Source organism: Asterias amurensis, chromosome 9, assembly GCF_032118995.1.
Source record: "Asterias amurensis chromosome 9, ASM3211899v1".
Lineage (NCBI taxonomy): Eukaryota > Metazoa > Echinodermata > Asteroidea > Forcipulatida > Asteriidae > Asterias > Asterias amurensis.
Window position 1 is genome coordinate 8,565,018 of NC_092656.1, and position 14,279 is coordinate 8,579,296.

The following is a 14,279-nucleotide window of genomic DNA, read 5'->3' on the forward strand; positions in this document are numbered from 1 at the left end:
GTTGTATATAGCCATTAGTTGATCAAACTATAATAAATAGCAAAACTATACATAAAAATGTTACATTTATCGCCAAATCATGACAAAAAAATCATGAACATGCACAAACCTTGTAATGCCACATAATTCAGCTTTGTGCTGCCAGTTGGTTTGTTAATAAAAAAATGAATGAATAATTTTAATTGATGTTAAGCTTTCTCTTACCTGTGCTGTAACAAACTTGTCTTGGAAGGTCTTTGGTGCCTTAGTGGTATTGGGTTTCACACAGCGGACAAAGTGAGGATTGGCTAGATTCAGTAACTCCAGGAGAATCGACAAGGAATTCTGATCATAGAAAACGGTTAAGTGAAACTTTAAATTAAAAAAATAATAACATTATATTTATAATGCCAAGGTATCCATCCAAAAGATGCTCAAGGTGCAATCAACTGGAAAAATTAATAGCAACTACCTGAGAGAAAACAAAACAATACTTTAAGGGCTATATAAGCTGAAATACTTTTAGATAAGAGCACCGAAATCAAGCTCTGGTGTTTTTGTTCAGCAGACCGTGGGTTCGAATCCTGGTCTTGACACTTGTTTCCTTAAGCAAAACACTCAACCATAAGCTCCTCTCCACTCAGGGGTAAATGGGTACCTACGAGGGCAGAGATGGTTCTTATGATTGATTAGCTTAGTGCGCTAGATATTTGTTGCAGAGGCTGTATACTCCCAGGGAGCTGAGATGGTTTTTAGGAATGATTTAAGGCCCAGTGGTAATAATGTTGAAGGTCCATGAGTGTGATGGACCTGAGCGCTACATAAGAAGCCACCATTGTTATTTTTATTATAAGCTGTGAGTCAGCAACAACGTTTTGGGAGTTTTTTTGTAATTACCTTAAATTGTGCACCAACTGTCAGATTCTTCATAGTGTTTCTGTTTCCAAGCTGAAATAGGAGAAAAAAAAGATTCTCAGATAACTTGGATGACGACAACTCTTATCAAGAAAGTACTCTCTGAAAATAAAACACAGCTTTGTTTGACACTCCGTTCCAAAACTAAACACTCCCTACTGAAATTTAAATGAGTTTGTTTCCCGATCATAAAGTTGAGAAGAGTCTGTTGCTGTCAAAGCTTACCCTCTGTTTGACTGACTTGCGTGACTTGCGTCTACTCTGAAGAGCTAGGGTGCCTGTTCTTGTCACAGTCCCTGTAACACGGTTATAAATGGAAATGAAATTAGCAATGTACTGAGAAAAATATTGGGCATTAACAACACATACAAACATTCACAGAGAATTGGAACTAAAAAAATTGGTACAAAAAAGCCAGAGGCATATGCTCAAAAATTAAAAAAGTTTACTTAAAACATGCAGCCTTCAATACCAATACCTCTGGCTTAAGCCCGGTTCATACTTCCTGCTAATGTGAATGCGAAGCGAATGTTGACGCCACAAATTCGCAACAAATAATTTGCAGCAGTTCAACTCTGCTCTACTCACTTACAAATATCGCTGTGACAGGAGGGTTGTGACGTCAAATTCACGTCAAATTCGCTTCGCATTCACATTCGCATGAAGTATGAACCGGGCTTAACACATACAAAAATTTACAAGATTTGAAAAGTCTCTGTGCTCTGTAAACAAATTTATCTGTGTTCTGCACACAGAACTACCTGTGCTCTATACGCACATAACTTTCTGTGTACTATATAACTACATTCACATGGGCAGACTGGCATTACAAAAACCATGTGGATGATATTGACATAATAATAACTTTCGATTTATATAGCGCCTAATAACCAACACTTAATTCTCTAAGCGCTTAAACCAATTCTTATATAGCGCATTTCACAATAACCGTATCAATGCGCTTTACATTAGTGCCCTGGTCATAGGGCCAATAACATCCCTTTTTCATGTTTCTCAGCTCCCTTGGGAGTATACAACCTGGGCAACAGTTTATATCGCTCCAAAGGCTTTTTCATTAACAATATCAACCTCTACCCTCGCCGGTACACATAGAAATGCTTTACCTCTAAATATTTGGCTGACTAGGTCATTAGTACTGCTCCTTAGCATCTGCATCACTTTTGATGGCAGCGTATCGCGATTCTTTTCCAGAAATAGATTGGCGTTGTATTCCACCTATATAAAAGACAATTCACACATTCATGTTATGGCCATTATCTTGATATACAAAAGGTATAACAGGCCTGTGAGTGGACCATTAAAAATCAGAGAGCTGAAACACTACATGATGTAAGACTGATCGTGTAATGTCAAGTGAGAGCGTGTCACGCATTTACGCTGGTCAAACTGGGGCACCCCATTAATCAAGTAACTAGGCTTATTTGTACGTGTTGTACATTGTAGTTGTACATTATTGTTGCCAAGCTTATATAAAGCAATACATACAATTAAAATAATAAAAAATAAAAATTATGAAAAAAGAAAAGCAGAGATTTCAAAAACATTTATAAAAAAAAATACAAATATAAAAAAAATATGTTCCCCCTTTCTGTCCAACCATATGACTGACCCTGCCTGCATAGTGATCAATGCTGAAGTTGTTACTTGTGGACACTTTAGCTTTGATAAAGTGGTGATTACGACTGAAGTTCTGGGTAAGCTTCTCCACGAAGGTGTGATCCGTGGCCTGGGGGAAACGGCACTCCTCGTCCAGGAGGGCAACGATGCCGATGGGTTTGGCTAAGAATAAATCCTGCAGGGTTTAAGACAAAAGTTTACAGAAGACATTAGATTTGAGTCTACTTGACACCATATTGTAATCTTCTTTAACAAACATGGTGTTATCAGATCTAGAATGGGTATATACAGGTCCCATTATTTAAGATGGTGTGTACAAATGTGGTTCTTGAGTAAATCAATCTGAACATATCATCATCACAGTAGTGTATTTTACATCCAAGTTACAATCAAACGAACACATTAGATTTGAGTCTAGTGTTACCTGACACCATATAGGTAATCTTCTTTTAAAAAAGATGATGTTATCAGATCTACATGTAGAGTGAGTCTTTACATTGTCCCATTACTGAAGATGGTTTATACGTGTATAAATTATTGAAGATGGTTTGAGTAAGATATCATCACCACAGTAGTGTCAATCCATCTTGCAATCAATAAACACATCAGATTTGAGTCAACTTGACACCATAATAGGTAATCTTCTTTTAAAAAAAAAACATGTTATCAGGTCTAGAACGAGTCTTTACAGTTACCAACAATTGAGTAAATCAATTTTAAGATAGTGGTCATCACCACCTTAGTGAATTGTAAATCAATTACAATAAAAAACATTAGATTTCTTTCTACACCATATGGATAATCTTACAGTCAGATATCTTTAAAAGTAAGACGATGTCAGAGTTTTAATTTTGATTTTTACCCATACACCGATAAGTGTTAGCACTGTACTCAGTACTTTCCCGAGTCCTGTGAAAAAATATCACAGGCATGTTACTAGGGTGGGATTCGAACCCACGACCCTTGCAAATCTAGAGCAGTGTCTTACCAACTAGACTACCCAGATAACCCGCTAGCGAAAGGCAGTTTGAATCCTATGTTTCGGCAGCAGGTACCGCACGTCAGAGTTGGTTTTACTAGTTCTTTTAAAAGTAAATAAAAGTTAGATATTGATCATTGCAAATACTTTGTATTGGAAATCCATGTTACAATTATTAGAACACACCACATTTCAGCCTATCTTAGGTGCCACCGCTTTGTATTGCAATCCATGTTACAATCAACAGAAGGCATAAGGTTTCTACCTCTGCACACCGTGTGGATATAATCTTACTAAAGTAGGTGTTATCGCAAGTGGTTCCTTTTGGATCATCACGTTGTTGAATAAAGTTCTTACAATCTAGCTTTCGGTAAACCTCCTTAGTGTATTGCAAATTCAAACTAGTAACTACATTCCATAGAGTCAAATTATCACATCAAATGTACCCTCTATGACTGGTTTCCTACTTAGATTTGCTAAGCAGAAAAATGTTAAGCCGATGATTTTCTACTTTTAAGCTCTAAAACACTGGGCCCTGTAATAAGATTTTGGTTTAACTCAGACCAACAATTTTAGAATCAATGTTAGAAACCTGCAACTTCAACAGCCAAAATCAGACTTTTTTTAAAAGGCAGTTGTTATTAATGAAGGCAGAAATGCTTTTGTGCAACAAAACCTGCCACCGCCAAAAAAATCCTTTTCTTCCCCGGAGCAAACTAGTGTAGCAACGGTAAATTGATCCGATGCTATATGATTTCAATGGATCGATTGCAGAGGAGTCTCGGGGGAACGGTATCGGTGACAAACGGAGATACAACTGGGCACGGATTATAAGCGGAGATGTGTGGCCTATACGTTAAAAGGGTTCATCATTCACAGATGTGCCAGGTAAGCCACGGCTGAAATACGGAACACGACAATTGAAACCATTCCAATCAATTTGCAGAAGCGAAAATAAGCTTCTCGTTTCTCATTAAATGTTGTGTGCATGAATTCACATTTTTTATCAAATGCGAGGTGGGAAAAATGCAATATAGTTGGGTCGTGCAAACATGTATCCGATCCAATCTTGCAGACTATTGTCTCATTATCAGCACATCCAAGTATAGGTGCCATGTACAAAGAAGTATATTTGCAGACATTTTGAATAGGCCTTAAATCATACAATGGATTATTTTTAGCACACTTACAAAGTATTACAGTAATAGTAATGACACATCTGAGCTAAATTTATATCTGTAGCAGGGAATCCCAATGACATTAACAATTTCTCTTGAGCAATACAAAAGAAAATTAATCAGAATTTCCAGAAAAAAAAGTTAATAAAAACATTCCTAAGAAACAACGCAGGTATAAATAGTGGAAAATAAGTCTTAAACGTGCGTGTCTTTAAATAAGGGAATCGATGTGTAGTGAAGAGGTTTTCAACTAGTGGTTTAATCCCACCGAGGCCTGGTTCTTGGTAATTTTACCGAGACGAAGTCGAGGTAAGTTATCCAGAAACAGGCCTTGGCGGGTTTAAACCACTAGTTGAAAACCGATTCAACTCACTTTGATTCCCATTCATAAATACCTTTTCGGTCAAAAACATCAACACTTTTTGGTCAAAAAGTAAAATAAATGCAAAAATTATAATTGTTCAATGATTTCTTTCAACACAACACCCCATCCAGCTATGAAATGGTAAAACCCTCCGCTGCCCTCGGGTAAACAACTCCTAATAAGGGAATGGTGTGCGCGTCGCGCGTATTGCGTGAAGTGGCACAACTGTTTCAGCCTATAAAAATGCTCATAAACTTTGACATGCAAGTATAAGCCAGTAAAGAAGAGGTCGCTCTCTACACAAGACCCCGTCCCGACAATTTTTCTTGGTGGTCTAGTTGGTAAAACATCTGCTCTAGAGTGGTAAAGGAAGTGGGTTCAAATCCCACCCAAGTATTAGGCCTGTGATCTTTTTCACAAATCATGAGGAAGGTATCCAGTATACAGTGCTTTTCACATCTGTGAAGGGTAACACCAAAGTGAATATTCTACTGTTCCATAAAAGCTCCTTGAAATCGCTTTTAACTCTCCAGAAGGTGAACTTACATCGTTAAGTCTTAAAATTTGGTACTTAGTTTCAGATTTACACACACTGGTGTACGGGTAAAACCAAATAATAAAAGTATCTTACCAGTAGAGACTGATTATTGACAAATGCAACATAGGACCAGTCAATGCCCTCTGCTTTATACTCCTCTTGTTCCAGAAGGAAAATATGCTGAAAAGAAATAACCACCAATCAATCAATTAACCTTAACTCCATCTAACAGACAAATCCATTTGGGACGTACCAGTGTTTTTCCGCCATTAATGGGACGCTAATACACCCATCGATCACTTCCTTCATTTAAATACGCACCAAGGGCATCTTAAACCATAGAGCAAGGACCTCTATGCTTAAACTGATGATGTCGACACAGCTATACAAATCACCCGAGTTATGAGAGTTAGAGCCTGGGGCCCGATTTCTTAATTTTCCACGAATTTGGTTTCCAGACCTTAGATTTAGAATTTGAGGTCTCGAAATCAAGCATCTGAAAGCGCACAACTTCGTGAGACAAGGGTATTTTTTTCTTTCATCATTATCTTGCAACTTTGACGACCGATTGAGCTCAAATTTTCACAGGTTTATTTTATACATATGTTGAGATACATCAAGTGAGAAGACGGGTCTTTGACGGGTCTTTGACCCAATAGTGTCCATTGTCTTTAAAAAATGACATGTAGTTTAAAACAAATGTTAGCCCTCGAGAAAGACTTTGCTATGGTCGAAATGTCAGGCCATAAACTGTTTTTTTTTCGTTTAAAACCAATTCATCACACTTGCATTCCCTTATTCAAGTTTTGATTAAATTTCCACACGACCGCATGAAAAGTATTTACTTAAACAACTAGAAAGACATGAGTTGACGATATTCTACTTACTTGGTTAAAGAAATACTGGAGCTGTTCATTGGCTAGATTGATACACAGCTGCTCAAAGCTGTTGGTCTGAAACTGCTCAAAGCCAAATATATCCAAGATACCTACGCAAAACACAACAGTCATTTGTAGATTTCAAATCATTTTCCTTTCCCTTATTGCAATTCCTCTGCACCCCTTTTTACTGGATAAACAAAAAGTTGTCTTTGCTTGCCAAGTTTTCTTTGTGGTATTGGTCATCACAAACTGAACACAGGGTAATAGACCTTAAATTATGCATTGACATCATTCAGCCGCCGCTTAGAGGAAAAACGGTGACGAAACAATTGAGACGCGCCCTACTGAAATGACATCATGTGTATAAGGTCTATTAAATTATTTTTATTCTTCTTTTGGCAATTAAACAATCACAAACAGTAAGTAAAATGAAAAAATAAATTGAATAGTAAATAAAAAGTAAAAAAAAAACATAAAGGCACACAAAATTTGACAAAACAACCAGAATGTGACGGCCAGGATCAACAAAAGTTTAATTAACACTACAGCTCGAAAGCCTGATGTTCCAGTCAGATAGGGAGGCAATAACTCTTTAAAATACTTTCTATAAAAATACAATCTAGAATAATTATAAAATCTGTATAGACAAAGCACAAACTTAAAAAAAAAAAAATTTCTAAAAAAAAAAGATTATCCCCGCATGAGTGTGTCCCATATGAATTATCCCCATATGATATTGTATGGGTTGTTATAAGCCATTGGCAAATCCCTTCATTCTATCATTTCTTTTTCTGGGAAAACTACCCTGCTGGAAAAATTGTATCCCCAACCTGAGACTTGTTTTTGTTTTTGTTTTCTTCCAACCCGCAGGCTCTTTATTCCTTCAAGAAATAGACAACTAAAGATCAATGCACTCATTTAAGTCTAAGGAATCAAGACAAATTCAATGAAGGTAGATGACAACCCTAGTAAAAAAAAAGCCCTAAAGCAAAGACATCGTGTATCACTAAAAAAAGAGACCTGTTAACTACGTCACTTCTTAATCTAATAATTCCCTCACAGCCCAGTTCTCTATCTCCAACCCCAACCCCCCCTATGTCCGTCTCTCCCGCTCTTACCGATTTCAGTTGTGTCGGATGGATTGAGCGATAACTCCGGTGCCAACAGTTGATTGACTTTATTGACGATCCAGCTAAAGAGACGGCCATACAGCGTTTTGGCTACTGCATCACGTGCATCTGCAAAAGTTAGACGAGGAGGGGGGGTTAAAAAAATTGATTGGAATGATGTTTTATTCTCTTCAATTTTTAACGATTTCCTTGGCATGACTTCACTGACGGGGATTGGACTTTCCATCTGAGTAGATCCCATCTGAAAATGTCTTAAGATCTGAGAAACTGATTTCTGCTATCTTTACAGAATTATGAGTTCCCTCTGTGCGCACAGCTGGACAAGTAGGCTCTTTTCTCAAAAGGATGCTGTTTTCCCCCCAAAAAATTGAAATCCGTTCATTTCCTTTTCAGAAGTCCCTGGATTTTCAGCGGAAATAATAATACAAAAAAGCGCAATGCGATATTCCATGTGTGGTTATGAAATGCAAATCTAATGTACCAGCACAATCCAAGTCAGAGCAGACCCTTTTAGAGATAATTTTTTTTAAGTAAAAACATTATATAGGCTGCCTTTATCATGCTGATGCGGCTTGGTTAACATCAAAGGATAAAGTGCAAAGGCTTATTTGTGAATGTTTAAAGCTTTTTTAAATGTTAAGTGCTTCTGAGCAATTATTATTAATTTGGAAAAGAACATCATCCAAGGACAAAATGTTGAAGATCGTCAGATTTTTTTCTCTCTCAATTTGTTTCAAGATGAAAGCTCAGGTATTAAGTTGTCTACTAGGATACTGCAGATGAAACACAATCTCTTTTGAGAAGAGTAACCGTTTTGAGCTTACTCACAATTGAATATAATATAAAATAAATGTGAGAAAAATCTGCATAAGCCATGTTGTGTTGTTCTTTTTATAATCATTATTATTATTATTATTACTTTTTAATTTTTTTTTATGCTTTTGGTCTTGATCTGTAATTAGAGTGCAATTAAATGGATTTCTTCATAATTTATAATAAACTCTCTGTACTTTGGTCACAATTCAGCCTTTGGCTTAAAAGGTAGTTTCACTGTAAACAAAAAATCAAAATCAAATCAAAATGAAATTGTCTGAATAACTTCATGGGATAAATTGTTTATATTTCTTGAATACATGGTACTTGGAAAGATCCTATGCGCTAAATAATAATAATAATAAGTGACAGAATATACATGAATGTGACGTTCCATAACCCAAGGGTCTTTTTCCAAAACTCACAACTTGATTAGTTAGCTCATCGAATACATCAGAAGAAGAGCTTTGAAATAACACCTAGTTTAGGCCTATAATGTTAGTCTTTCTCCAGGTAGAATGTCTAACACATACATGAAATTGATATCAAAGGTGATGCTACACTTGGCTTCACTTTTAATGCCATTTGAATATTCTCGAGAAGTGCCTGAATTTGACATCGGGTGTTGCAAATAATAAAAACAAATACTAACTTGATTCTATATATAACACTATCAATAGGTTTAACACCTCATGAGAATTGTACTTTTTAAAAATTATATTTCCGGTTGGACCATGACGTTTTCTTACCCCAAATCATTAAAAATTTGTCCAGTCAGTTTCCCTTATGATTATTACTTTTTTTTAATTTAGGACAAAAAGCTAACAAATCTGACTAATAATGTCTGTTTTTTCGCATTTTGCTTCTTAACTAATGAGTCAAAGTGTAAAAAAAAAATAATAATAATAATAATAATAATAATAATAATAATAATAATAATAATAATAATAATAATAATAATAATAATAATAATAATAATAAAATAATAATAAAATAATAATAATAAAATAATAATAATAAAATAATAATAATAAAATAATAATAAAATAATAATAAAATAATAATAAAATAATAATAAAATAATAATAAAATAATAATAAAATAATAATAAAATAACAATAACAATAACAATAACAATAACAATAACAATAACAATAACAATAACAATAACAATAACAATAACAATAACAATAACAATAACAATAACAATAACAATAACAATAACAATAACAATAACAATAACAATAACAATAACAATAACAATAACAATAACAATAACAATAACAATAACAATAACAATAACAATAACAATAACAATAACAATAACAATAACAATAACAATAACAATAACAATAACAATAACAATAACAATAACAATAACAATAACAATAACAATAACAATAACAATAACAATAACAATAACAATAACAATAACAATAACAATAACAATAACAATAACAATAACAATAACAATAACAATAACAATAACAATAACAATAACAATAACAATAACAATAACAATAACAATAACAATAACAATAACAATAACAATAACAATAACAATAACAATAACAATAACAATAACAATAACAATAACAATAACAATAACAATAACAATAACAATAACAATAACAATAACAATAACAATAACAATAACAATAACAATAACAATAACAATAACAATAACAATAACAATAACAATAACAATAACAATAACAATAACAATAACAATAACAATAACAATAACAATAACAATAACAATAACAATAACAATAACAATAACAATAACAATAACAATAACAATAACAATAACAATAACAATAACAATAACAATAACAATAACAATAACAATAACAATAACAATAACAATAACAATAACAATAACAATAACAATAACAATAACAATAACAATAACAATAACAATAACAATAACAATAACAATAACAATAACAATAACAATAACAATAACAATAACAATAACAATAACAATAACAATAACAATAACAATAACAATAACAATAACAATAACAATAACAATAACAATAACAATAACAATAACAATAACAATAACAATAACAATAACAATAACAATAACAATAACAATAACAATAACAATAACAATAACAATAACAATAACAATAACAATAACAATAACAATAACAATAACAATAACAATAACAATAACAATAACAATAACAATAACAATAACAATAACAATAACAATAACAATAACAATAACAATAACAATAACAATAACAATAACAATAACAATAACAATAACAATAACAATAACAATAACAATAACAATAACAATAACAATAACAATAATAATAATAATAATAATAATAATAATAATAATAATAATAATAATAATAATAATAATAATAATAATAATAATAATAATAATAATAATAATAATAATAATAATAATAATAATAATAATAATAATAATAACAGCCAACGATGATAATCTGGGCAAGGTATGCATAAGAAGAGGTATTTTCCAAGGGGACTCTCTGTCTCCGCTGCTGTTTGTTCTTGCACTGATGCCCCTGTCGATGATTCTAAGGAAGGTGAGTGCAGGTTATGTAATGAAGAAGGACGGATGCAAGATCAACCATCTGCTTTTTATGGACGATTTGAAGTTGTTTGCGAAGAATGAGGCCGAGATCGACTCTTTGGTGCAAACCGTCAGGATTTTCAGTGATGACATTGGGATGCAGTTCGGTCTGGAGAAATGTGCTTCAATGACCATGAAGAGGGGGAAGAGGGTACATTCCGATGGCATTGCTCTGCCTGATGGTGCACAGTTGAGGGCTTTGGGTGAGGAGGAGAGTTATCGGTATCTTGGTGTTCTTGAATCGGACCATGTCCTTCACGAGGAATCAAAGGTAAGGCTGAAGGCAGAATACATCAGGCGTGTAAAAAAATGTTTGAAGTCTAAACTAAACGGGGGGAACATGATTAAGGCGATTAACACATTGGCCGTGTCTTTGATGAGGTACAGTGCGGGTATTGTCGAGTGGACTAAGGAAGATCTAGATGTCACTGACAGGAGGACAAGAAAACTAATGACCATGCATGGCATGCTACACCCGCGGTCAAATGTTAGTAGACTCTATCTTCCGAGGTCAGAGGGCGGAAGGGGGTTGTTTAGCGTGGCGGACAGTGTTAACATCGAGCGCAGAAGCTTGCATTGTCATGTCAGGAGGACCGAGGAGAGCCTGTTGAAAGTTGGACAAAGGTACACGAGGGCAGACGAAGTTGGGCCGAAGGAATACAAGAGGGAAAGGAAGGAGGAAAGACATAAAGATTGGAGGAACAAACCACTTCATGGCCGGTTCTTGAGGTGTACTGAGGAAGTGGCCAGCAGCAAGTCATGGAATTGGTTAAAGAGTGGAGAACGAAAGAAGGAAACAGAGGGCTTGATTACTGCGGCGCAAGACCAGTCTCTAAGGACAAATGTAGTGAAGGCAAGGATAGAGAAAGCAAACGTCTCTCCTATGTGTAGAATGTGCAATAAAGCAGAGGAGACTGTATTTCATATTGTTAGCGAATGCAGTAAGATGGCCCAAACGGAGTACAAAGGAAGACATGACAAGCTGGCCAAGGTGATTCACTGGGATCTGTGTAAGAAGTATGGTGTCAAAGTGCTTGCGAAATGGTACGAACATGTTCCGGAAAAAGTTGTAGAGACCGACCAGGTCAAGATCCTTTGGGACTTTAACATTCAGACCGATCATGTTATACCACATAGGCGTCCGGATGTTGTGCTATTAGATAAAACGAAGAAGATGTGTCATCTCATTGACATAGCTGTGCCAGGTGATATAAGGGTAGCTTCGAAGGAGATGGAAAAGATCGAGAAGTACCAGGACCTGGCTAGGGAACTTCGTAAGATTTGGCAGGTAAAGGTAAAAGTAGTCCCCGTGGTGGTTGGAGCACTTGGCACCATTCCCAAAGCACTGGGGAAACATCTAGATGAAATAGGGACAAATGTGAGGGTAGATCTGTTACAGAAGGCAGCGCTTCTGGGAACAGCGAGGATCCTGAGAAAGACTTTTGAGATCTAAGGCTACGGGACGTAGCCCGACTCGAGGAGTTACCGGCACAAAGGAAAATAACATCTTTCTTTTGCATGCTGTGATAAAATGAAATAATAATAATAGTAATAGTAATAGTAATAGTAATAGTAATAGTAATAGTAATAGTAATAGTAATAGTAATAGTAATAGTAATAGTAATAGTAATAGTAATAGTAATAGTAATAGTAATAGTAATAGTAATAGTAATAGTAATAGTAATAGTAATAGTAATAGTAATAGTAATAGTAATAGTAATAGTAATAGTAATAGTAATAGTAATAGTAATAGTAATAGTAATAGTAATAGTAATAGTAATAGTAATAGTAATAGTAATAGTAATAGTAATAGTAATAGTAATAGTAATAGTAATAGTAATAGTAATAGTAATAGTAATAGTAATAGTAATAGTAATAGTAATAGTAATAGTAATAGTAATAGTAATAGTAATAGTAATAGTAATAGTAATAGTAATAGTAATAGTAATAGTAATAGTAATAGTAATAGTAATAGTAATAGTAATAGTAATAGTAATAGTAATAGTAATAGTAATAGTAATAGTAATAGTAATAGTAATAGTAATAGTAATAGTAATAGTAATAGTAATAGTAATAGTAATAGTAATAGTAATAGTAATAGTAATAGTAATAGTAATAGTAATAGTAATAGTAATAGTAATAGTAATAGTAATAGTAATAGTAATAGTAATAGTAATAGTAATAGTAATAGTAATAGTAATAGTAATAGTAATAGTAATAGTAATAGTAATAGTAATAGTAATAGTAATAGTAATAGTAATAGTAATAGTAATAGTAATAGTAATAGTAATAGTAATAGTAATAGTAATAGTAATAGTAATAGTAATAGTAATAGTAATAGTAATAGTAATAGTAATAGTAATAGTAATAGTAATAGTAATAGTAATAGTAATAGTAATAGTAATAGTAATAGTAATAGTAATAGTAATAGTAATAGTAATAGTAATAGTAATAGTAATAGTAATAGTAATAGTAATAGTAATAGTAATAGTAATAGTAATAGTAATAGTAATAGTAATAGTAATAGTAATAGTAATAGTAATAGTAATAGTAATAGTAATAGTAATAGTAATAGTAATAGTAATAGTAATAGTAATAGTAATAGTAATAGTAATAGTAATAGTAATAGTAATAGTAATAGTAATAGTAATAGTAATAGTAATAGTAATAGTAATAGTAATAGTAATAGTAATAGTAATAGTAATAGTAATAGTAATAGTAATAGTAATAGTAATAGTAATAGTAATAGTAATAGTAATAGTAATAGTAATAGTAATAGTAATAGTAATAGTAATAGTAATAGTAATAGTAATAGTAATAGTAATAGTAATAGTAATAGTAATAGTAATAGTAATAGTAATAGTAATAGTAATAGTAATAGTAATAGTAATAGTAATAGTAATAGTAATAGTAATAGTAATAGTAATAGTAATAGTAATAGTAATAGTAATAGTAATAGTAATAGTAATAGTAATAGTAATAGTAATAGTAATAGTAATAGTAATAGTAATAGTAATAGTAATAGTAATAGTAATAGTAATAGTAATAGTAATAGTAATAGTAATAGTAATAGTAATAGTAATAGTAATAGTAATAGTAATAGTAATAGTAATAGTAATAGTAATAGTAATAGTAATAGTAATAGTAATAGTAATAGTAATAGTAATAGTAATAGTAATAGTAATAGTAATAGTAATAGTAATAGTAATAGTAATAGTAATAGTAATAGTAATAGTAATAGTAA

The 14,279-nt window shown here is 32.7% G+C and overlaps 1 protein-coding gene across 2 annotated transcripts in view; it reads right to left on the reverse strand.

The window, feature by feature from the left end:
- The window catches only part of LOC139941774 (myosin-IIIb-like), a 49,757-nt gene that overhangs the window by 19,563 nt on the left and 15,915 nt on the right, over window positions 1–14,279 (reverse strand). For both annotated transcript variants that reach the window (XM_071938390.1, XM_071938389.1), the window contains exons 10-17: window positions 7,591–7,710; window positions 6,479–6,579; window positions 5,685–5,771; window positions 2,525–2,707; window positions 2,019–2,130; window positions 1,120–1,190; window positions 877–927; window positions 205–324 (exon numbers count right to left, since the gene is read on the reverse strand). In XM_071938390.1, coding sequence (XP_071794491.1) covers window positions 205–324; window positions 877–927; window positions 1,120–1,190; window positions 2,019–2,130; window positions 2,525–2,707; window positions 5,685–5,771; window positions 6,479–6,579; window positions 7,591–7,710 — 845 coding nt within the window. The remainder of the gene's footprint in view (window positions 1–204; window positions 325–876; window positions 928–1,119; window positions 1,191–2,018; window positions 2,131–2,524; window positions 2,708–5,684; window positions 5,772–6,478; window positions 6,580–7,590; window positions 7,711–14,279) is intronic.